Source organism: Citrus clementina, unplaced genomic scaffold (assembly GCF_000493195.1).
Source record: "Citrus clementina cultivar Clemenules unplaced genomic scaffold, Citrus_clementina_v1.0 scaffold_8, whole genome shotgun sequence".
In the NCBI taxonomy this organism is placed as follows: Eukaryota; Viridiplantae; Streptophyta; class Magnoliopsida; order Sapindales; family Rutaceae; genus Citrus; species Citrus x clementina.
Window position 1 is genome coordinate 4,948,150 of NW_006262022.1, and position 21,943 is coordinate 4,970,092.

Genomic DNA, 21,943 nt, shown 5'->3' on the forward strand with positions numbered 1-21,943 from the left:
ACGTGTCTTAAAGGATTTTATCCAAATTCTAACACTTTTACAAGCAGTGCAGCCAGACAATCAAAATTCCAATTTCTTTTTATCTTTGTTTCTGTGGCAAATGGATCATTTACTGATATATACCTTATTCATTTTTCTCCTCCTCAGAGAAAACATCACTACAAAGTGTCCAACAATCTATTAAGTATTCCCGAAGAAAATGTATAATGGATCAATTAAAATGTTCTAGATCACATCTCAACTTTAGTGCTTGCCCACTTTCTTCAAGTACCCAAGAAACTCTAACTTGTATACTACTTCTAATCCTAGAAGCTAAGACTTAGAATCTTCTGGTGATTTGAGACAGTTTATTTGATAACTATTAAATAATCTGTTTTCACAAATCCCTGTCATAAATCTTGAACGATAACTGAATCAGAAAACATACTCAAGCGCTGAATCTGAATGACAGCTTACTTTATTAGTGCATCTTAGGTTACTATGAGAAAAATCCTTAGGAAATTTTTTTAATAAAAAAAAACAATATTAGAGCCCTAAAATAGACTATCGTGCTAACTCCATTCTTGTTACATTACATATGAAACATTCAAAGATTCTAGAACTTCAAAAACCAAGAGAACAGTCAAATATCAGCATATATTACCCGATCCAATTTCAAAAGCAAATATTTGAGGAAAAAAAAAGTACTTATTAACTTGGTTAAAAATGTTTTCATACATTGCTGGGGGGGAAAAAAATTCAACAACAGATGCACCAGTTTTTGTGTCAAAAACAGACAGTGAAAGTAAACCCTATGCATTTAAAGTCTGACAAAGATCCAGCAAGCCTTGTCACAATGGTGTTGCAAGTCCTATTAAACAAAGTACAAGAACAAAGTCAGATTAACCGTTCAACAAGCATCAGGAATCAACCATCATCAGAGACAACTAACATGAAAACCAACCAACTGAAGCCTATGTACTACTAACGTTATTCTAAGAAGCCATGAACTCATCTCAGCAATAAATGTAAATACAAATAAACTAAATATTTCTGCTGAACGAAATCTAAATCACAACCAACCATCATTTTGGCTCCCGTAAAAAGACACAAGAAGCTAATATTCCAAGCATTTTTCCTTTTAAGTTTTCACACAAAAATGAGCCTCAATGATGAAAAAGAATTGGGAATAAGGTTAATTTGTTTACCCGTGCAGTTACAAAAGTCATAAACCTTTAGAAACCCACTTCCAGTATAAGATTAATGTGCTTATTCGTGCCCAAGAAAACGATAACTTATAACAAACGGATAATTAGAAAAAAAAAATTTCCAAGAAAGGCAAATAGAGATTAAAAATGTTACCCTGAGAAAGCCAGCTCCAGTAAGTTGAATCAACAGCGATGCTCGACTTAAGCCTAGCAGAGGCAATGGCGCTGTGAAGCGGCATCAGTGACTCAACACTTCCCAAAGCCGAAAGAACCCTTTAATAATAATTATCAAAAACAATTTAATCCAAATAAAAATTATTATTAAATTCAATGCATGAGCATATTTAATTAGACTAATTTTATGAAAATATATTAACCTTGAAGCGCGAGGGAGGGGTCCGGCGGATGAAGAGAAAGAGGAAAAGATTGATTTTGCGGTTAGGGTTGACTGGGATGTCGTTTTGGAACGAGCAGCTAGGGACCTTGAGCCCGCTGCTATTGCTGATCTACAGAACGAAGCCATTTCTGATCCTGATAAGTGTGCTGTTAAGAGAGTTGGGGAGGGAGCGCCTAAACCCTACGAGGGATCGAGGAGAGATTTTTGAACGCCGAAACGGTGTCGTTTTAGTGCAATGAGCTCAAACACGTGTGCGTGCAACAATCGTGGGCTCGGTTGATATAATAAGCCCATTTGAATTCACTTGAGAAGGGCTCGTCAAATAATATAATACTTGGGTCAGCCTTTCCTGTTGGGTCGAGCTTGAATTGATGGACTTTCCGCAAATTAACCACAAAGTGGACGACACGTCGTTAAACTTTGTGATCGGCATAAATAACCGCACAAATGAAGGTCCAAGGCCAGCGCAATGTTTCCTAAAAACGTAGCGTTTTGAGATTCCCAGAAACTGTCAAATATAAAACATTGAAACGCATCGTATTGGAACCGACTCCATTTACTACGATTTCATATTTTTTGACACAAACAAAGTGAAATAATTTCATTCTCACTGTTAAATCAAATCACCCACTTATTGACAAGCTGCTCTCCCAGTTCTTTGTTTCTCAAAATCACAGTGAAAGATCACGAACGCAGAAGAGCTCCATCGTCTTCAGCTCTATCACCCATCCCATTGCCTATGGCTTCCATCTTAGCTCGCAAATCCCTCTCCGCTCTTCGCGCTCGCCACCTCGTAAGCCACCCGTCGCTTTATTTTATTTTATTTTATTTTTAACTAAAAAAAGGAACTAAAACCCTAACAATTTATTCTATTTTATATAATAATTAGGATGTTATTAGTATTTTCTGCATAGAGTATTATTATTATTAACATTTTCATTTGAAGGACTTACTTTGGATTCACGATTCGTTTGATTTGGTTTGGTTTTGTTTTGTTTTATTTATCAGGCGGTCTCGGGTCAAGCGTTGCAGGGTTCCCAACATTACGGGCTGCGATTCAATGCCCACCCTTATTCGTCGTATTTCCCCAGCAAGAAAGGTTTGTTGTGCACTCTCCTTTTTCTTTTTCTTTTTCTTTTTTTTCAAATTTCTTGGTCATTTCTACGTCTTCACGTATACATAAAAAATTTGCCGGAAATACTTAGTGTTGGTGTAAGAACTTTTTATTAGATTATAGATAACGAAACTAGTCTCAGATTGTTTTACAAGAACATACATAAGCAATAAGTAAAGGGAATTTGTATGCTTGTGTGACCGGATAATTTGTCCCTGCTTTCTATGATCCCCCACGGATCAGTTTTTGTTGGGGCTCGGCTTTTAGTTACACTGCATTGTTTTATGTGGTGCTGGATTTTGATTTTTAGCTTTTTTTTTGTGTCTTGTTGTTTTGTACTGCAGATGATGAAGAAAAAGAGCAACTTTTGAAGGAAATCTCGAAAGACTGGAGTTCTGGTAATCTTTTTTTTTTTTTTTTAAATTTTATCAACTGGATTATTTGCATTCTTGATAAGGTTTTTTATCATTTCTTACAATATGTGGTGATGATTTTGTGTAATTGCAGTTTTTGAGAGAAGCATAAACATGTTATTTCTCACCGAAATGGTTAGGGGTTTAGGGTTGACACTCAAGTACTTCTTTGATAAAAAAGTCACTGTAAGTCTTGTCTCTCTCTCTAGTGAAATGATCTGGTTTAGTTTGCGTTGATATGAGTTTAAGCCAATGTCTTATTCAAAAGAAAAGGTTTTATTTTTAAACCTAATTGTATTTCATTACGCAGATCAATTATCCATTTGAGAAAGGCCCTTTAAGTCCACGTTTTCGTGGTGAGCATGCCCTGCGGCGATATCCGACTGGAGAAGAAAGATGCATTGCTTGTAAACTCTGTGAAGCTGTAAGTTTGTAATTGCGTAACCATTAAGTCAAATTCCTGTTTAGAAATAAATCTTACAAAAGTAGATGTAGGAGTGGTGTAATATTGTTGCCAAGTAACCTGGGAGCAAGATTATGTTGTTTCCGTTCATACTAGGCAGCTGAATTCCTATGAAAGCACTTGGTTGGCAATAACTTGCTCTGATGTGTTGGCACGGAGGCTGTTCTTGGCTTGTCCTAGTAAACTTTAGACCAAATCTTCTCATCTCGGAAGTGCACTGTTTATATGAATGTGTGCATAAATTTAATTTTATGTGTGGGAGAATTGTTAATGATAGTTAATAGCACCACGTTGTTATTGATATTGATGAGGCCTATCAATATTCTAGCATTGATGGATTTGTTAATGATACTTCAGGACACGGAAACCAAAGTTTCAAAGTTGAGATTTAAATTAATGTCATTTATTTCTATATACTCTTGACATTTATTGATTTCTAGATGCTTTTAGGCTGATTGTACAGTAACAATAGATGGGTGTATATATCTTTTGTTTGTTCTCAAAATCTCGCTTTTGTAGGTGTGCATTGTCACAAGTTGGTTGGTAGTTCATGGCAGTAAAAATTTCGATGATTGTTGCTTCCTTTCTTTAACTATCTGCTTGTTTTCTGCCACTAGGCAGATTTGAGTCCTGTTTAGTCAATGTATTTTGTCAATATTTTCGACATGCGTCTAATGATACTTAAACGTATTCTATCCTAGATAGGGCAAGTTGAAGATCTTTTGGATTTGACCACTTGTAAATGTTGATTGGATCACCATCTGTTTGTCATTTATATCTGAGGTGGGAATGGTTAATTTTCTCAGGTATGCCCAGCACAAGCAATCACAATAGAAGCAGAGGAAAGAGAAGATGGAAGCCGTAGGACGACCAGGTAACGATCCTTTTCATCTCCACTTTCTCTCTTTGCCATAGTTGTATTGCACCTCACATACTTGTATCTTTGCCAGGTATGATATTGACATGACCAAGTGCATCTACTGTGGATTCTGCCAAGAGGCTTGTCCTGTTGATGCCATTGTTGAAGGTCCCAACTTTGAGTATTCGACGGAAACTCATGAGGTTAGTAGGCATCCTTTACTGAAGCATATGCAGCGAGCTAGATTCAATAGTATATGCTATTGAACTTAACTTCAAATTTTGCTGCAGGAGCTTCTTTATGACAAAGAGAAGCTGCTTGAGAACGGTGATCGTTGGGAAACTGAGATTGCAGAGAACCTCAGATCTGAAAGCCTTTACCGTTAATGCTTGCTGATTAATCCTTCCAAGTTAATACTTTGGGTTTCATGAGCTTTTGAGTTCGTGAAAATAAAAAAGATCTGTGCACGGTCTTTTCAGATACTTTGTATCATAGATTTTGTGGTTATGTACTGTTGCTTATTTAATTTACTTTTGGCTGCAACAACTTTTAGCAATGCTACAAAATTTCCGTTTGTAAAAAGTTTTAGAAATGGTCAAATGGACACATTTCTTACTATTCTTTTTTAGACTGCGAATGTCTATCCCGTTCAAATGATCTTGATCATAATTTTCCATTATTATTAGGCTGGCGCTAAGTTACGTGAACGTAACTTGCGCCCCCTCTCACGGCTACAGTACCCGGCCCCATCAGGAGTACTGTAGCTATGAGAGGGCACTTAGGCCCTCCCTTATTATTATTGATGTTGCTATTGTTTTTAATCATCAAATTGAACGATATGGGATTAGCAAACATAAATGTATAAAAAAAAACATTGTTTTGAACTTCTTCGGTACGTAAGAGGTAATCTTTGATAAAATCGTAGTGTCATTTTATCTTTGTTAAATTCAATTTGTGATCTTTGATAAAATTGAGATAAGATTGAATTGTGTGATAAATAAATTACAATTAAAATCTAATGCCCAACTTATAAAAGCTCAACAAAAGTAATACAAATTTTTTTTTAAAAAAAAACAGCAAATTCTTATAGTTATTGGACTGGTTTTCAAATCTCCACCTTAAAATTAAGGGAAGGAGTTCCTGACTGATGAGAAGGACATACGGGTCACATCTTGTACATTTGGGGGGAACACAGAAAACCAGGGGATGGTATAGCGCTAGCCCAACTGTGAGCCCGGCCTACTGCACGAGTTTGACTACCAAACTCACATATGGTGACTCAGTGGCTGGGACGCTAGGTAAAGCCTAACAAATTTGAGTAAGTTAAAGAAATCTGGAAACACTAATCAGAGAGTCACAGAGCGCAACAGCTGACTCTCCCATTAGAGCGGCGGCAGCGCCATGGCCGAAGAGGCGATTCTAGGGTACTTAGAGAAGAATGAGCAAATCTCGGATTCTGGTAACTTCGCCGCCGAACGCGGGTTTGATCATAACGACGTCGTTAATGTCATCAAAAGCCTCCACGGTTTCCGTTACATCGATGCACAGGCACTGCTTTTTCATTTCCACTAATACACGCACACTTGTTGTACTCTGTTTGTTAGCTAAAGGAACTGACTTATTTCGTCTCTCTCTCTCTCTCTTTTCTTTATGGTGTTCGTGTGCGTAAATTTATTACCTTTAAATCAAAGTAGCAACTCTAATTTTATTGATTTTTTTCCTGCTACTTGGGTCAGGCAACTAGCATAGTTGTTGATTTCATTGATTCCGATTTTGGATTGTGTCAATGTAGCTTGGTTAACTGTGATTTAATTTAGTGAAAAGAAGCTACTTAAATTTTGGATTATTTATTTTATGGGATTGTACAGGACATTAAGAGGGAGACGTGGGTGCTTACCGGTGAGGGTAAGAAGTATGCTGCTGAAGGGTCACCCGAGGTTCAATTGTTCTTGGCAGTGCCAGCGGAGGGTAGTATCTCGAAAGACGAATTGCAGAAAAAGCTTGATCCTGCAGTTTTCAAAATAGGTTGCTCCCAGGCTGGTAAAAATAAGTGGGTGGAGATGGGGAAGCAAGTTTCGAGGAAGGTTCAAAATGTGGAAGACAAAGTCAAAGATTTGCTTCTACAAGTACAAAATGGACATGCGCTTAGCAAAGAGGAGATTAGCAGTCTCAAAGCACGGAAGCTTATTGTTCCCCAGACATGGAAGGGGTACTCAGTGAGAAAAGGTCCTAATTATGCTCCCAAAAGGAAGAAAGCTGCTACAGATTTGACTCGAGAGAACCTTCAGAAGGGTGATTGGAAGGAATTGGAGTTCAAAGAGTACAACTTCAATGCTAAAGGACAGCCTGCGGAAGGTGGCCATCTTCACCCACTGCTCAAGGTAAGGGATAAAATGTACATCCATTCAATTTTCGAAAAGTGTCGAACTGTTTCTAGCCTATATTTTCTGAGAAGCAAGAATCGGAAAGTGTATATACTTTGATGAGTGGGGCTACCGTGACTGATTGACATGTTACATATCTGAATATATATTATTTTGAGTATGCTAGTGTATGTGCTGTAGATGATGATGGCTCACAGAGGAAGTTGCATTTAGTATTTGGCTTTGTATGAAACTTTCCAATGCCTGAAAATCTTTATGATATCTCGAGCATCACATTCCAATGTTGCAAAACTTCGGATGATTTGTGCTTCTAAGCATTTTCTAATTGCAGGTGCGGAAGCAATTGAAGGACATATTTCTCCAGATGGGGTGAGTTCTGTTCTTTAGTTTGTAATGTTCCAGCATACTTGTGTGTTTGGTAACACTATTTTTATTTTAAATGCCGGCATTTTTATATTTGGTGCTATGTTTGGTTTGCAGTTTTGAGGAGATGCCGACAAACAATTTTGTTGAAAGCAGGTAGATCTTCTTAGCAGCTTGTTTTGAATATGTGAACATGATTTTTTTCCCATTGCTGTGTAACTGCCAATGAAGCGTCATCATATTGTACTTCAGCAGTTTTGGTTTATCTAGGAAGTCCCAAATAACCATATAGTTAACGCAATGATGAGTAAGGTTGTTTTTGGTTGTTTATTCTAACTGAATGCATATTTTCCTGCCTTCATTTATTGAAAGAGTGCAAGAAAAATAAAATAACTTGTTAATATCTGTGCATACCTTCAAAATATTTTCACAACCCCTCTTGTGGGGTGTTTTCCTCGGAAGTGGAAATTATGTATACCTTCTCCCAGGAATGTGGTGGCTATTTACAACCTCAATGTTTGACTTGTATTTTATTTCTCATATTGGTTTGACATCATTGTATTGGCATGAGGCAGCAAGTTTCAAGGTCAATGTTTTGTGAAAGAAAACAATACTGCATTCATTCAGTTATGATTTATGAAGCAGGCTGCCTTTTGAAGCTTCATAGTGCATTTTAACAAAATTATAGTTATTGAAAGGAAAGAATTTAAGATAGCTAATTTCGCGTGCTTGTTTTCCACCAATTATTGTAAGACTGGCAGACTAAAGCTGTATTGCTAATGTGTTGTATTAGTTATTTCAAAATATGTTCCAATCTTTTCTTGTTCAAGTATTTGAATGTTTGAACATTGGAAATGATAGCAAGCACTTGAATACTAACTTGTGTGTTTGTCAACTGATAGCTTCTGGAACTTTGATGCATTATTCCAGCCACAACAACACCCTGCCCGTGATTCTCATGATACCTTCTTTCTGGAAGGTTTGTATGAATTCATTGCTTGATTGTGGTGATCCTGCTTCTTATGGTTTCCTTTTGATGGTCATTTGGCTTGAACATGCAGAACCTTCCACTACAAGGGAACTACCAGAAGATTATGTTGAGCGGGTGAAGCGTGTGCACGAGTCTGGTGGTTATGGGTCCAGAGGGTATGTGATTTTCTTGAATCTTACTTATCCACATTAAGGTTGCTTTCTAACTTGATTTTGTACTATTTTTCGTAGATATGGATATGAGTGGAAAAGAGAGGAAGCAAACAAAAACCTTCTGCGAACTCATACAACTGCTGTCTCTTCCAGGATGCTTAAGGCACTAGCTGAGGTTTGATATTCTTGATGGTGTTCCTGAATTTTCAATGTATCTTCATTTTCAGACCTAAAAACCTTTTTCTTTTACCCTTTTTGATGCAAAAGCCCACTCTATGCTAGTCAATGTATTTTTGTGAAAACAAACTTCCAAGACACTGCACTGGCACTTTGCTTGCACCAATAAATTAGATGGAGCCAAATAAAATGTTGTTCTCAGAGCCTTGGTCCTTTAGTCTATGCTAGTTTACCTCGACAATTTTTCTCAAGATTTTAACACTGAAGTATGACAATCATGTCCTTTTCTTTAATATTATTCGGGCCTTCGAGTCTGATTTTAAGAAAATATTTGGCATTTTTTAAAGTTTAACGCCTATTTTTAATTTTTTTTTTCTGTTAAGTATTATGTGGATGGGTTTTGGTTTCATAGTCATGTCATTAAGTGACTGAGTGGTTGTTTCTATTCGTTGATGTTATTTGCAGAAACCTTTTGCCCCGAAAAAGTATTTCTCCATAGATCGTGTTTTCAGAAATGAAGCTGTTGATCGAACTCATCTTGCAGAATTCCACCAAATAGAAGGTGTTGATGTCATTTTAGTCTTCATAACTTTGTGTGTTTGTATATTCACAATGAGGTGTCAACAATCTGTATTGTACAATTACTTGACCCATCTTCTGGACCCAGGGAGCTAAAATTTTTCTTGTCAACTTGAGTTGGTGTTTGAAGTAGCTTGATATCTCCAGTGGATTGTTCCTTTGTTCTTGTGCAGACCAGACACAGTCAACTTCTATGTTGATTGAAAATTGGTAGTAGAAAATATGTAAAAATCAGCCAGGATTTTTATGGACTGACTCTTTGGTGCACCTAGCAGTGATTGTAATTATAGTCTGGATGATATATTGATTTGTGTGCCTTTTTTAATTAATAATCCGAGTTTCTGATTTTTGTTTCAGGCCTGGTATGTGATAGGGGACTCACTCTTGGTGACTTGATTGGAGTCTTACATGACTTCTTCTCACGATTGGGTAATGCAATAGGACTCTTTGAAAAATCCAGTTGTTTCTGTCCATTGGTGTTGAACAAATTGGCTTTGAAGGTTTATAATGTATCGAAGTCGAATGAAGTGATGTTTAATATTTTACAACTATATTACAGCTATTTTCTGTTTACCGTATCTGATTATGGCAAGGTTCAAAATCCCATTTCTTGACCAATCACAGAAAGATGATGTTTATACTCTCCTTAACCACGATCTACAGCAGTTGATTTTTGTTCTCTTTTCTCTTCCTGCTGGCTTGGATGAAATGTACAACTTTAAGTAGAAACGTGACATTTTGATTCCCCTCTATTCATAGGCATGTCGAAGCTGCGTTTTAAGCCTGCTTACAATCCATACACTGAACCTAGCATGGAGATTTTCAGGTATGTAATTTTGATCTTCTTTATTTTGGTTTGTTTCTTTTGGTAGTTGACAATTTGGCATTGAATCCTGTTATTTACCAGTTATCATGAAGGCTTTGGGAAATGGGTGGAAGTTGGGAACTCTGGCATGTTCAGACCTGAAATGTTGCTTCCTATGGGATTGCCGGAAGATGTCCATGTTATTGCATGGGGCCTTTCTCTTGAAAGGTAAGAAGATCTTTATGGTTATCCAAAGAACTAAATTAATTGGAGCATCTTTGTCACGTCGATCTGTACATGTTTCTGATGGAAGATATTTCTATTTTCATTTTCCTTTCTTGAACTAGACCGACTATGATACTGTATGGTATTGACAACATTCGAGATCTGTTTGGTCACAAGGTATGCGCACTTTCATTTTGCCAGCAGCTATGATGTTACATTGGCTTAAAAGTATAAAACGATGTTGCATATGTCCCTTGTTATTTACAGGTGGATCTTGGTCTCATCAAGCGGAACCCCATATGCCGCCTTGGAATTAGTTAGATCATGGTCTGTTGGATTACTTTGTGCGAGCATGCACCAGGGTCTCAGCAAATGTATCGCAGCTTATGGTTCAGAATTACATCAGATTTTTTGGTTTTTGATAGTTAACTTTTAAGAGTAATTTTACAAAAGAGGTTTTGAAATTCTTGATTGTATTAAATCAATCAGTCAATATACTGGTTGCTTGTTTTGGCGCTTCTGTTACACACTGATACAGCCAAACGAAAGTTTATTCTTCCTCTTGGTATATTTTTCTTCAGTTTTTGATTTACTTTACTGCAATTCCCTATTAAAAGAAGGTTGGACTTTTTGTCACTACCTGGACTGCTCTGTTTATTGGCATTTGTAAAGATAGTCAAGGATGAAGGTCTATGCTGAGTTGAGTTTTTGCAGATAAATATACATAATATTTAAAATAAAAATAAAAATATGGTTTTAGATGATGATATGAAAAAAGTAAAAATTTGAAATTATTCTGACTATTAATTTAATATTCAGTAAAAATATAGTTCAATATTAAATTTTGATCTCCCAAATTCTTGATTGGTCAAGCGGTCTCCCTCTCCCTCTCTGTGTTTTTCTTTTTTGGTGGTTGCATTCATACATTAGTGTTCAAATTATATAAGGAAATAAGGGTTAAAAAAATTAATTTATGCTTTATGTAACATTAAAATAACAAAATAATTTTTATTTGTGCTGTGCATTACTAATAAACTTTTTATTAATAAATATATTTGTTTATATATATATATATATATATATTTTCAATTCATTGGTCAGTGTTGCTTTGGATGACACATAATTTTTTTCTTATTTTATGTTCGTTTGGTTCAGTAATGAAACTTATTCCACGTGGCTTATGGCCCAGTAAGTAGAGAGTAATGCTGCGTTTACTTTTTGGATTGGAGTGGGAATCTTGGGGAGTGGGAATCCTTGGATTAGGAGTGTGGAGTGGGAGTGAGAGTAGAGTGTTTACTTAGACTAAATGAAAGTATGGATTGTCAATCAGAATCTCAATTATTTGTTTACTTTGTCTTGGATTGGGAGTAAATTGTTTTAAATTACAATTTTATCCTTATGTACAGAATTATAATTTGTAATTAAAAAATTAATAAAAAATATATTTGGAAAATAAAATAAATATTTTATTATATTTATAAATTAATAATAATTACTAATATTCTTAATTATGTAAATCATAATTTTTTATTAATTTTAATTTAAATTATGTGAATAAAAATTATTAATAATAGCAACACAAATGAAATATTATTATTGATAATATAGTACAAAATTAATATATTTTTAGAATAAAATATTTATTATTATTAATTAAATAAATAATTAATATTTATTAAAATTAATGTTTAATATTATTAATTTAAATAATTAATAAATATGATATAATTATTATTTTTAATAAATATGATATTATTTATTTTATTAAATATTATTTATTTATTTTATTAAATATTATTTATTTATTTTAATTTTAATTATAAGGATAAAATGGGAAGAGGGGGGGAGTGGATTCCCACTCCCACCTCCCCCCATGGGAGTGGGAATCCCACTCCCCACTCCAAAATTGAGTGGGACCCACGGATTCCCACTCCCACTCCCCCCCTTTTTTAAGGTAAGTAAACACTGGAGTGGGAGGAATCCACACTCCACACTCCCACTCCAACAAGTAAACACTACCTAAATTCATTCGTTCAACTACGAAGGTCGGTCTTATCAATGACCCTTTGGTCCAGTGAGAGAACCCTGATACTTACAATATTGAGTGTAAGAGCTCGAGCCTCTATAAAAGTATTTATAAAGATTATTTATAATACTCTCTCAATTATTAAATAATTGAGTGGAGTTAGTCTGTCTCTCACGAAATATGAGTAGAGTGAACAATTTTCGAATATTTAAGAGGGTTTAAAGAATTTGGGCAGCGCTTCAAAGGAGTACATGTCACGAAAAAAGTCCCAATTGTAGAATCTGTTTGTAAATATTAATTGTAATACTTGATATAATATCAGTAACAATCTTATATAATAATATTAAAAAAAAAAAAAAAAACTACTAAGGTCGGTCTGAAGCCAATAAAACATTTTTACTTTATATTGATTTATAACAAATCTTTTTTGTAAAATTGACCGACCGGATCGGGTTCAATTATTGACGGATCACCATTTCGGGTCGACGAAACAAATCCAAGTTTTAGCTGCTCTAGTTTTCTTTTTTTATCACAAGATTAGGGTTTATACTGACTTGTAGATAGATCCAAAACCAAAAGCACTAAAGAATTCTTGCCTTGCTCTTGCTGAACCAGGTACTCTGCGTTATAGCATACTGAGTTATAAATTTGGCGTTAACTTTTTTTTTTTTAGAATTAATTAATTGTCGTGGGAGTTAGTAGTTTAGGGTTTTTGAATTGGTGATGGCTAGACGAGACAGTAGTGAGTCTAGCGACGATGACAGAGAGAGACGCCGTCGTTATAGTGATAGAAAAAAGGAAACCAGATCCGTCGGTCGTCGGGATCGCGGAGACGAGTCGGATAATTCGTCTGATTCTGACCAGAAACAGCATCGACACGAGAGGCGCAATGAGCGAGGCAATGGTAACAGTAATAGACCTGACGAGGAGAGAGATGTAAGTGACAGGCGTGAAGGTGAGAGAGACAAGGATAAGCGTGACCTGCGGCAGGATGTAAGAGAGGAGAGTAAGAATGATGGGGAGGAGGAGGAGGGGAAGGATGGTAAGCGTGTGAAAAGAGACCGAAGAGATAGGGAAAGGGAGCGGGGGAGAGAGAGAGGGCGGCAAGATGAGAATGGAGAGGATGGGTTTTTAAGAAAGGAAGACCGTCATAGATGTAGGGATTTAGGCGAGGACAATGAGAGGGAAGAACGCAGGAAATCAGATAGAGGAAGGGATAGGAGGCGTAATGCTCGTGATAGGAGACGCAATGATGATGATGATGATGATGAAGATGATCAAAAGTATAGGGATAGGAGAGAGATAAAGAAAGATGAGGATGGTGATACAAAATACAGGAGAGACAAGGAGAAGGATAGAAGACGGGAAGAAAGTCGGAATAAGGATGATAGTAAGGCAGTGGGTGATTCGAAAGTTAAAAGCACGAGGCAAGAGGGTAATGTGAATGGTGGTGATGCAGCATTGACCTTGGGTAGGAGTGGAGGGGTTTATATTCCGCCTTTTAAGTTGGCACGGATGATGAAAGATGTGGAAGATAAAAGCAGTGCTGAGTATCAGCGTTTGACATGGGATGCCCTTCGTAAGAGTATTAATGGGCTTGTTAACAAGGTCAATGCAACTAATATTAAGAATATTATTCCTGAGCTTTTTGCGGAGAATCTCATTCGAGGAAGGGGTCTTTTCTGCCGATCTTGTATGAAATCGCAAATGGCATCGCCGGGTTTCACAGATGTGTTTGCGGCTTTGGTAGCTGTTGTCAACACCAAGTTTACTGCAGTGGGTGAACTCTTACTGAAAAGAATAGTTTTGCAGCTTAAAAGAGCTTATAAGCGGAATGACAAGGTATGCATCTTGTTGTGATTTATTATTGACTGATAGGGATTGTCTCCTCTTTTGGATATAGTTGTGATTTTCTTGGCTATTCATTTGCAGCCACAATTGCTAGCAGCTGTTAAATTTATAGCGCATTTAGTAAACCAACAAGTAGCTCATGAGATTATAGCTTTAGAGCTGCTCACGATTTTGCTGGAGAATCCTACTGATGATAGTGTTGAAGTAGCTGTTGGCTTTGTTAAAGAGTGTGGATCGATACTACAGGATCTTTCACCAAAGGGACTTCATGGTTCGTATGCTGTTTGAATTATTTTTCTTTATGAATTCGTTTTATCTGTGAAGTTTCAGAGGATTGTGCCATGTGTATTATCTGGTTTATCAATGTTCTTTTATTTGTGTAGGTATTTTTGAGCGGTTTCGTGGAATTCTACATGAAGGAGAGATAGACAAACGAGTTCAATTTTTGATTGAAGGCCTGTTTGCCATAAGGAAAGCAAAATTTCAGGTGATTTTTTTTTTAATTTTTTACCTTTGTTAAGTTTTAGCATGTAAAATTGACTTGTATGAATTTAGAGCTCAATAACTCGAAAACTTAAATCCTAATGCTTTTGTTGTGGATTCATTAATTTTCAGGGTTACCCCGCTGTTCGTCCAGAGCTGGATCTTGTTGATATCGAGGATCAATTGACTCATGAGATATCGCTTCAAGATGAAATTGATCCGGAGATTACCCTTGGTATGTCTTAGACAATCAACTTGTTTCAGCTGCTTCATTGGTTATTTCTGTTTGTTTATGGTTGTTAATGTTTTTCCCCAATGTACAGATATCTTCAAACCGGATCCTAACTTCTTGGACAATGAAAAACGCTATGAAGATATGAAGAAAGACCTCCTTGGTGAGACATCTGAGGATGAAGAAGGATCTGATGCAGGTTCAGGGGATGAGGATGATTCCGAAGAAGAAGAAGAAGAAGAAGATGAGGAACAGATGAAGATAAAAGATGAAACAGAAACAAACCTTGTAAATCTTCGAAGGACAATTTATCTAACAATTATGTCTAGCGTAGATTTTGAAGAGGCCGGCCACAAACTACTGAAAATTAAACTGGAGCCAGGTCAAGAGGTAAGCATTATAAACAATGCATGAATTTTAAAAAAGCATTCTGAAACAGCATGGTTCTTTATCTGTTTTCTGTTGTCTGATAAGTAGGAGTCTAATCTCCTTTAAACCTACCACATGGAAGAAGAGGTGGATCAAGAGTAACACTGTTAAAGTCAGATTGTTAAGAATTTAAAAGCTTATGAATTTTATGCCAATCCATCGTAATCTAGGTAAATTAGGAAACCAACTGGATGCCCAGAATCTCTTTTTTCAGAATTGGAGAGAAATTCAGTGCAATTGTTTGCTCAAATTAATTGCATTTATGTGATGCTAAGGATGGGACCAGTTGTCGGGTTCTTATAGTGGTTTTTGGTTTATAGAATACTGGAAACTCTGCTGTTTGGCCCATCTTGACTTGTGCAACGAATCTGCTGGGAGGGGGTAGTGATAGATATATGGACTTCTCTTTGTCTTATGGGTTAATGCTATAGCAAGAGCTTATTTGTATTGATCAATGGTGAATTGTCCAAGCATTCTTGTTATTTTCTTTACAATCAGCCTTTTCTTTTTCCTGACTAATGCTAGACCAACGGCTTATTTGTATTGATCAATAGTGAAAATGTCCAAGCTTTCTTGTAACTTTCTTTACAGTCAGCTTTTTCCTTTCCCTGACTAACTTTCATACTAATGGTTTATATAGCATTCCGGCATATCATTTTCAGATATACAGTTTCCTTTACTTTGGCATGTATTCTTCTCTAAGAAGTTTTTGTTGTCTTGATTTTTCTTGTGTAGATGGAGTTGTGTATTATGCTTTTGGAGTGTTGCAGTCAGGAGAGAACTTATCTTCGGTATTATGGATTATTGGGGCAACGGTTCTGCATGATAAACAAAGTCCATCAAGAAAATTTTGAGAAATGCTTCGTCCAGCAATATTCTATGATTCATAGACTTGAAACCAATAAATTACGTAATGTGGCCAAATTTTTTGCTCATTTACTTGGAACCCATGCTCTGCCTTGGCATGTTTTAGCTTACATACGGTTAACAGAGGAGGACACCACTTCATCTTCCCGTATTTTCATAAAGATTCTCTTCCAGGTATGTAAAAAGATTTTGCGTTCTATTAAATTCTGTCTGTTTCATTTTTTGCATTCCCTTTGTTTGTTGTGATTTTGACAATCTTTTATTCTTCATTGACTAGGTGGTGTGAAAAGTCATGTTATGAATGAGATGAAGATGATTGACTTTATAGATTGTAATGTAAAAATTATTTAAATAATTTATGAAATCAAAAAATATTGCAAGAGATTTAATTCTGAACAAATTCAGCTATCTACTTCCTCAAGTTCTTGGTAAACTGATTCGTATTTTGATTTGTTGAATGAAAGAAAAAGGATAAGTACTACTGTTATTTATTAGTAACATGATATTTTAAAAGCTTAGAAATGGTGACATTTTGCTTTCATCACATCCTTAAGTTCACAATTACTAAATAAAGGTGTTTTCTTTGTGGTCGAATAATAGGAAATCTTTGGATAAGCAAATCTAATTGATATATGTAGTTAAGGATAATTGTGATGCATTATTGGGTGGCTCACTACGTTTGCAAGTGCATAGCCTCCCTTTGTCTCTGAGGTGAGGGTTTGAGTTCCTGTTTGATCCCATGTACCAAGAGTATGTGATTTCTGCTCGATATACCAAATTATCGTTGCAAACCATGAGATATTATTACAGTAAGGGATGATCAAAGTTATCTTGATTCATCCCGCCATGAGGAATCCTCTTAAATTATTAAATTAAATAAATTCAAGGAAAGAAGTGCCTCGGAGTTCATTAGGGATTTTTTTGTCTATGTATCGCTCGTTTCGATCATTTAGGTCTTGCTTCACCTCGATGGTTATGCCACGTCATACTTAAAGCCTTTATGCTATGTATAGACCAGTCATTTTTTGATGTTTTGCAATGAATTCATCAAAATCTTTTTTATCAACATAGCCCCATTCTTGGTATCTTATTAGTAGTTTTGCATATTCTTATTAACCAATGCAATACCTACGGTTTTGATATATAAAAAATTGCCTGTCATTTTTTACATACATCCGTTCGACAATAAGCATTCCCCTTTTCATCAATTCTGTAAGAGTGAAATTCTTCTTAGTGATCGAAATAGGCAGACCTATTTTTGTTTAACCATTCTGAAAATTTTGATTGCTTCGAATATTTGAAGGCATGATACCCTTGATTATGCAGGTTTCTGGCTTTCTGCACTTGGTTTGTTTCTTTCTTTTATCCTGCTTTATCTTGAGTTCTAATATTCTTGCTCTTTTCTTGACCTTAATGGGATGATCTTTGAAGTATTAACTCTATGGCTCTATCCCTAAGCAAATTGTTCTTATATCCTATGTTAATGTCACAACCTTGGCCAGTTATTAATGATATTGTATCTTTGTTTTTCAAGTCCTTATTCCAATTGTTACCTTTTCTTGCAGGAACTGTCGGAGCATCTTGGTATCCGTTTGCTCAATGAGCGGCTCACAGATCCAACAATGCAAGACTCATTTGAATCCATTTTTCCGAGGGACAATCCCAAGAACACTCGATTTGCCATCAATTTTTTCACATCAATTGGACTTGGTGGTATCACTGAGAATTTACGTGAATACCTGAAGAACATGCCACGGCTTATCATGCAACAACAAAAACAAGTATCTGAGTCAGAGCCGGATTCAGAAGCAGATAATGAATCTGAGAGCTCTGATTCATCCGACTCAGACACATCTAGCTCACAGTCTGAGTCGGAGGATTCATCAAGTTCTGATGAAAGCAACCGAGACAAAAGACACAGTAAGCGAAGGAGAAGACACTGAATCATTATCTTGCTGCTGCTGTCGTGAAAGGTCTCTCAAGTCTTTGAATTTGTGAAGCGAAACAGTTAAAATGTAATGTTCCAATCTGTAAAATATCACATAGCTTCAACCCTTTCTATTTTATGTCTCTCTTGCTTCTCTTAGCATTCAGTTTTTGACTTGTATGATCATTTGTAGCTGCATCCTTGTACTATGTTTAAATCAGCCTTATCTTTTGCAGAAAACTTGTAAGGAATTTTACCGTTCTCATTTTGTTCAGTTGTTGGCATAATTACGTTGAGATTACATACGTTTTTAAGTTTTAACCATAACTTCATCATCCCCCCTCCCCCTCCCCGCCCCCAACCAAAAAAGTACGTTGTACAAATTCGAATAGGCTGATCACAATCTTCTTTTCAATTCTTCGTATGGGTATGGTCAATTTACAGCTCAACAACAACCTTTTAGTTTCCTTTTTAAACATGGAAGAGCAAAAGACAAATGCCCTTAACAAATTAGTGGCTAAACTGATGCAAACAGTGAATAACAAACTTCAAATTTACTGTGCTAAGCTGCCTTTGAGAATTCTAGTTACTTGAACGATCGAATTCTGTCCTCTCTATTGAACTATCGATTGCCTGAGGTTCAGAAGCTTTACTTCCAATGTCAGTATAATCGACAGCATCCTGCTGTCGTAAGGAGTCATCAACTGTTTGAGAATGAGGAGGAGCTTCATTTATGAGACCTAGTTCATATAATCGACGACCTTCCACCTTATCTGCCACCTTCTGATTGAACTCTTCATCGGAACAAGCCAACATGTAACGCAACTTAAAATTAACACGATTTTCCACCATTATCTTGTGCCTTGGAATTATTCGTTCTTCAAGAGAATAGCTGAAAAACCTGCAAAATATTTCACCTGCATCAGTATCCAAGATGATGAAAATGTAAAAGGGTGAAAAAGACTAGGATAATGAACATTAGTAAGTAAATTTCATAAAAATATGCCACCAATTAGGGATTTCTTAAGAGGCCCGATAATGGAGCTATATGAATATGATTAAGCTTAATCATCAAACTGATTTTGTGTTGTAAAACAATCAAGCCCAAAAGAATAACAAGAGCCCAACAAAATTCTTAATGATGCCATCACCTTGGAAACTCAATGAGATCCTGCAACGGGCGAACCATGGTTCTTCGCAAATACCGATACTTTGGACGGAATATATCAATATTGTAACGTAGTAGCATGGGAAAATCTGCAATCATTGCACCAAGTTGATGAAGCTTTATGCCAAGTGACAGAAAATATTTCACATTAACTTCAAGCTTATTTCCTATGCTGCACCCCAAGAGCTCTGGCCCCAGAGCCAAACACTTCCCAATATCCCTCTCGCTGACTCCAGCTTTAGTCATCAGGAATATAACCTGTATGATATTCCAATTTCTGGAGGTTACTGCAAGGTGATTTTACCAGCACAAAAAATTTATATATATATATATTAAAAAAAAAAACAAAAAGGCCTTAAATTTATCAATTTTTGCTATAGGAAATGACTAATGAGATTTTGGAAGAGCCATTAAACAAAATAGGCAAAGATTTAACGAAACATTTCTAGCATCACTCTTCATAACATTTTATGTTTAAAACTTTAAATTGTCGCTCTATATTCAGATCTTAGAAATAATGAGGAAGAAAAAGAAATATATATATATATATATTCCAGTCTTGCAATTTTCTAACAAACAGGTTCCAGTCGTATTTTTTACAATTTAAAAGTTCTTCCCATGCACCTGACTCAGAAAATAATAGAAAATCATCATGGATTGTTTCAATGATGTTCAGTGGTGTGGCAAGATACAAGCAAAATAACACTGTAAATTAAGAAAAGGAAGGAAACAAACCACTGGCCGAATTTTCTTGTAAAGGCTGTATGTTAGTAAAGAAGGAAATTTTACAAGCATGTTCGCGATCCCCTCATCTCGAACACCTATATCCTGGAAAAATCTCACCTTACAAAAATGAAAAATGTATCATAGTGTTAGTATTCACAATATAAAGCATGAGAGCAATAAATGCATGATTTCATAACAGACATTTTTGTTTGATGCCAGATGAATAGTTAAACTAAACACATTTATAAATCATTCAGGGAGTAGAGCAGAGAGAGGGAATCTAAGATTACAGGTGGGAATTCCAGTTGAAAAGGTGGGAATATGAATTACATCATACACGTTGCTTTTCCAAAACCTGATATTCTGAACAACATTGAGTAAAAATAGTGTAGTCGAACTATCAATCTACCTTGGGAACAATAGTTGTCTCCAAATCAAAACAGAAAACCATGGGTTTAATAACAAGCATCCTCCTCATGCCATCTCGTGAAACTCCGAGATAGTACAAATACTTAACAAGAGGCTTCCATCTTTCTCCAATGCCACAGCCCATCAAATGTGGCCTAAATGCCAGCAATCTCCCAACATCCTCAGTAGAAAGGCCAAACTCCTTCAAGTAAGTAACCTGTACAAACACAAACATCATCTCAACTTATTATCAAACAAAATTTTGAATAAATTATCCTAGCAACACATCTCCCTAAGCATTTTCCACCCAAAAGAAGTTGTACAACTGCTAAAAAGAGTCCAGAGTCAGGTACCTTTTGGTTCATCTCTTCCAGAGTTAAAAAGCCAAGTATCTTAGGATACTTAAAGACCATTGTACCAAAATCATTTTTGTTCATTCCCATATCCAAGTAAAAGTGTACACGCGTTTTCACTTCTTCAATACTCTGTGACAATAACTGAGGACATCGGCTCATGACATAACCCATCCAATCCCTTCTCACTCCATTGGTCTCCAAATACTCAACAATCTCATTCAACTCTTCAATGCTGCGTTCCAAAATGTTCCCTCCCGTTTTGAGTAACGCAACCCCAAGAAATTCACCCTTCACATGAACCGACTTCAGCCACTCTGCTAGATGTCTTATGGATTCAAGATTCCCTCCAGACATGCATATTAACTTTGCAATTTTCGGATATGAAAGTCCATTGTGTTTCAACCACCTATATATAACTCAGTTATCAAATATCCATGGAATAAAGAACCCCTTTTCTCAATTTAAGAAGCAAACAATGTAATTGACTTCTGTCTAGAAATGTTCCATTAAACATTTCATCATCTCGTATTTCTTGTTCTTCAAAAGCTAAGGGCATGTTTGTAATTGCATTGATTCTGCTTAATCTTAAAAGCACTTTTACTTAAATGTTTACCGATGCTATAGCCTAAAACCCAATAAGCAAATCCAAAATTAACTCAAAAGGAAAAACAAAAACAAACCTTATAAGCGGCACAACATTAGAATCCTCAATAAACCACTTAGCACGGACATTAAACGAAGAGTCAGCAAACTCAGGCAGCTTCTTCAGAGCAGCAGCCTTGATCATAACATGATCAATAAAATCAGGCAACCTATCAGCCACATTAGTCGAATAGGTAATTCCAAACTTGCCCTTCCTCCACATTGCCTCCTTAAATATCTCAGCCGTCACCTGTCTCCTTATATCCAACGCCTTCATAATCAACTCCTCGTCCACGTCACCACCATCATTGTCATTGCTGCTGGGTGGCTGTTGCTTGAAGAGGGTTCGAAGATGGGGCGGGTGAGATAACGAGCCAGACGACATGTCGTAGATTGAGCCGGGGAATTGAGGGGGCCGTTTTCTGACAAGGGACAATTCGAGCAGTTTAACTTTTTCTTCGGGTGGGATGACGACATCGACAACGGCGTCGTCTTGCTTTTGTTGTTGTTGTTGTTGTTGTTGGGTATTGGTGAAGTGGTAACGGAGGAGGGAGGCGGACTTGGCGTTGTGCTGGCGGTCTTGTGGGTGGTGGTGAATGACGGCGGAGATAGTGGTGGTACGGCGGAGAGAGAAGAGTGGGGAGTGCGGACATGGTGACGGTGATGGTGCTGTCAGCATGCTTCTGTTTGCTGGTTTAATTAATGGATAGGGGAGGAAG

The 21,943-nt window shown here is 36.5% G+C and overlaps 5 protein-coding genes across 6 annotated transcripts in view; 3 read left to right on the top strand and 2 right to left on the bottom strand.

Moving 5' to 3' along the window:
* The window catches only part of LOC18034122 (protein NUCLEAR FUSION DEFECTIVE 6, chloroplastic/mitochondrial), a 3,093-nt gene extending 1,313 nt beyond the window's left edge, over positions 1–1,780 (bottom strand). Inside the window, exons 1-3 of one of the 2 annotated variants that reach the window (XM_006423195.2) lie at positions 1,565–1,780; positions 1,342–1,460; positions 654–850 (exon numbers count right to left, since the gene is read on the bottom strand). In XM_006423195.2, coding sequence (XP_006423258.1) covers positions 831–850; positions 1,342–1,460; positions 1,565–1,710 — 285 coding nt within the window. In that variant the 5' untranslated portion in view covers positions 1,711–1,780 and the 3' untranslated portion in view covers positions 654–830. Of the gene's footprint in view, positions 1–653; positions 851–1,341; positions 1,461–1,564 lie in introns of those variants that run through there. The other variant, XM_024179234.1, reaches the window with a different exon arrangement.
* Positions 1,781–2,074: 294 nt separating this feature from the next.
* Positions 2,075–5,090, top strand: LOC18034396 (NADH dehydrogenase [ubiquinone] iron-sulfur protein 8-B, mitochondrial). Its single transcript, XM_006423196.2, has 8 exons — positions 2,075–2,377; positions 2,593–2,683; positions 3,043–3,096; positions 3,206–3,297; positions 3,422–3,535; positions 4,381–4,448; positions 4,525–4,636; positions 4,724–5,090. The coding sequence occupies exons 1-8, from the start codon at positions 2,324–2,326 to the stop codon at positions 4,817–4,819; spliced, it is 681 nt and encodes a 226-aa protein (XP_006423259.1). The 5' UTR covers positions 2,075–2,323; the 3' UTR covers positions 4,820–5,090.
* Positions 5,091–5,714: 624 nt separating this feature from the next.
* Positions 5,715–10,745, top strand: LOC18034039 (phenylalanine--tRNA ligase alpha subunit, cytoplasmic). Its single transcript, XM_006423198.2, has 13 exons — positions 5,715–5,981; positions 6,302–6,814; positions 7,149–7,186; positions 7,298–7,336; positions 8,083–8,159; positions 8,242–8,326; positions 8,402–8,498; positions 8,966–9,062; positions 9,437–9,508; positions 9,839–9,905; positions 9,987–10,112; positions 10,232–10,286; positions 10,377–10,745. The coding sequence occupies exons 1-13, from the start codon at positions 5,835–5,837 to the stop codon at positions 10,428–10,430; spliced, it is 1,467 nt and encodes a 488-aa protein (XP_006423261.1). The 5' UTR covers positions 5,715–5,834; the 3' UTR covers positions 10,431–10,745.
* Positions 10,746–12,567: 1,822 nt separating this feature from the next.
* LOC18034051 (pre-mRNA-splicing factor CWC22 homolog) lies at positions 12,568–18,215 on the top strand. Its single transcript, XM_006423201.2, has 7 exons — positions 12,568–13,977; positions 14,068–14,257; positions 14,370–14,473; positions 14,602–14,704; positions 14,793–15,091; positions 15,866–16,171; positions 17,563–18,215. Exons 1-7 carry the CDS (start codon positions 12,859–12,861, stop codon positions 17,938–17,940), a joined length of 2,499 nt encoding a protein of 832 aa, XP_006423264.1. The 5' UTR covers positions 12,568–12,858; the 3' UTR covers positions 17,941–18,215.
* A 106-nt stretch (positions 18,216–18,321) lies between these two features.
* On the bottom strand, positions 18,322–21,939 carry LOC18034882 (transcription termination factor MTERF2, chloroplastic). Its single transcript, XM_006423202.2, has 6 exons — positions 21,263–21,939; positions 20,580–20,988; positions 20,228–20,443; positions 19,828–19,935; positions 19,076–19,350; positions 18,322–18,825 (listed from the first exon to the last, which is right to left on the bottom strand). Exons 1-6 carry the CDS (start codon positions 21,901–21,903, stop codon positions 18,507–18,509), a joined length of 1,968 nt encoding a protein of 655 aa, XP_006423265.2. The 5' UTR covers positions 21,904–21,939; the 3' UTR covers positions 18,322–18,506.
* Between the last annotated feature and the right edge of the window lie 4 nt (positions 21,940–21,943).

What these genes read in the sequence shown, in the direction of transcription:
- LOC18034051 (XM_006423201.2), top strand. Translation starts at nt 12,859, where the DNA reads ATGGCTAGACGAGACAGTAGTGAGTCTAGCGACGATGACAGAGAGAGA. An exon ending in TTCACCAAAGGGACTTCATG is followed by an intron (nt 14,258 to 14,369) that starts GTTCGTATGCTG and finishes TTATTTGTGTAG; the next exon opens with GTATTTTTGAGCGGTTTCGT. An exon ending in TAAGGAAAGCAAAATTTCAG is followed by an intron (nt 14,474 to 14,601) that starts GTGATTTTTTTT and finishes ATTAATTTTCAG; the next exon opens with GGTTACCCCGCTGTTCGTCC.
- LOC18034396 (XM_006423196.2), top strand. Translation starts at nt 2,324, where the DNA reads ATGGCTTCCATCTTAGCTCGCAAATCCCTCTCCGCTCTTCGCGCTCGC. An exon ending in CTCGAAAGACTGGAGTTCTG is followed by an intron (nt 3,097 to 3,205) that starts GTAATCTTTTTT and finishes GTGTAATTGCAG; the next exon opens with TTTTTGAGAGAAGCATAAAC. An exon ending in GGAAGCCGTAGGACGACCAG is followed by an intron (nt 4,449 to 4,524) that starts GTAACGATCCTT and finishes TATCTTTGCCAG; the next exon opens with GTATGATATTGACATGACCA.
- LOC18034039 (XM_006423198.2), top strand. Translation starts at nt 5,835, where the DNA reads ATGGCCGAAGAGGCGATTCTAGGGTACTTAGAGAAGAATGAGCAAATC. An exon ending in TGATACCTTCTTTCTGGAAG is followed by an intron (nt 8,160 to 8,241) that starts GTTTGTATGAAT and finishes TTGAACATGCAG; the next exon opens with AACCTTCCACTACAAGGGAA. An exon ending in AGAATTCCACCAAATAGAAG is followed by an intron (nt 9,063 to 9,436) that starts GTGTTGATGTCA and finishes TTTTTGTTTCAG; the next exon opens with GCCTGGTATGTGATAGGGGA.
- LOC18034882 (XM_006423202.2), bottom strand. Translation starts at nt 21,903, where the DNA reads ATGCTGACAGCACCATCACCGTCACCATGTCCGCACTCCCCACTCTTC. An exon ending in TGGAAGAGATGAACCAAAAG is followed by an intron (nt 20,444 to 20,579) that starts GTACCTGACTCT and finishes GTGTTTGTACAG; the next exon opens with GTTACTTACTTGAAGGAGTT. An exon ending in ACAAGAAAATTCGGCCAGTG is followed by an intron (nt 19,351 to 19,827) that starts GTTTGTTTCCTT and finishes AATATCATACAG; the next exon opens with GTTATATTCCTGATGACTAA.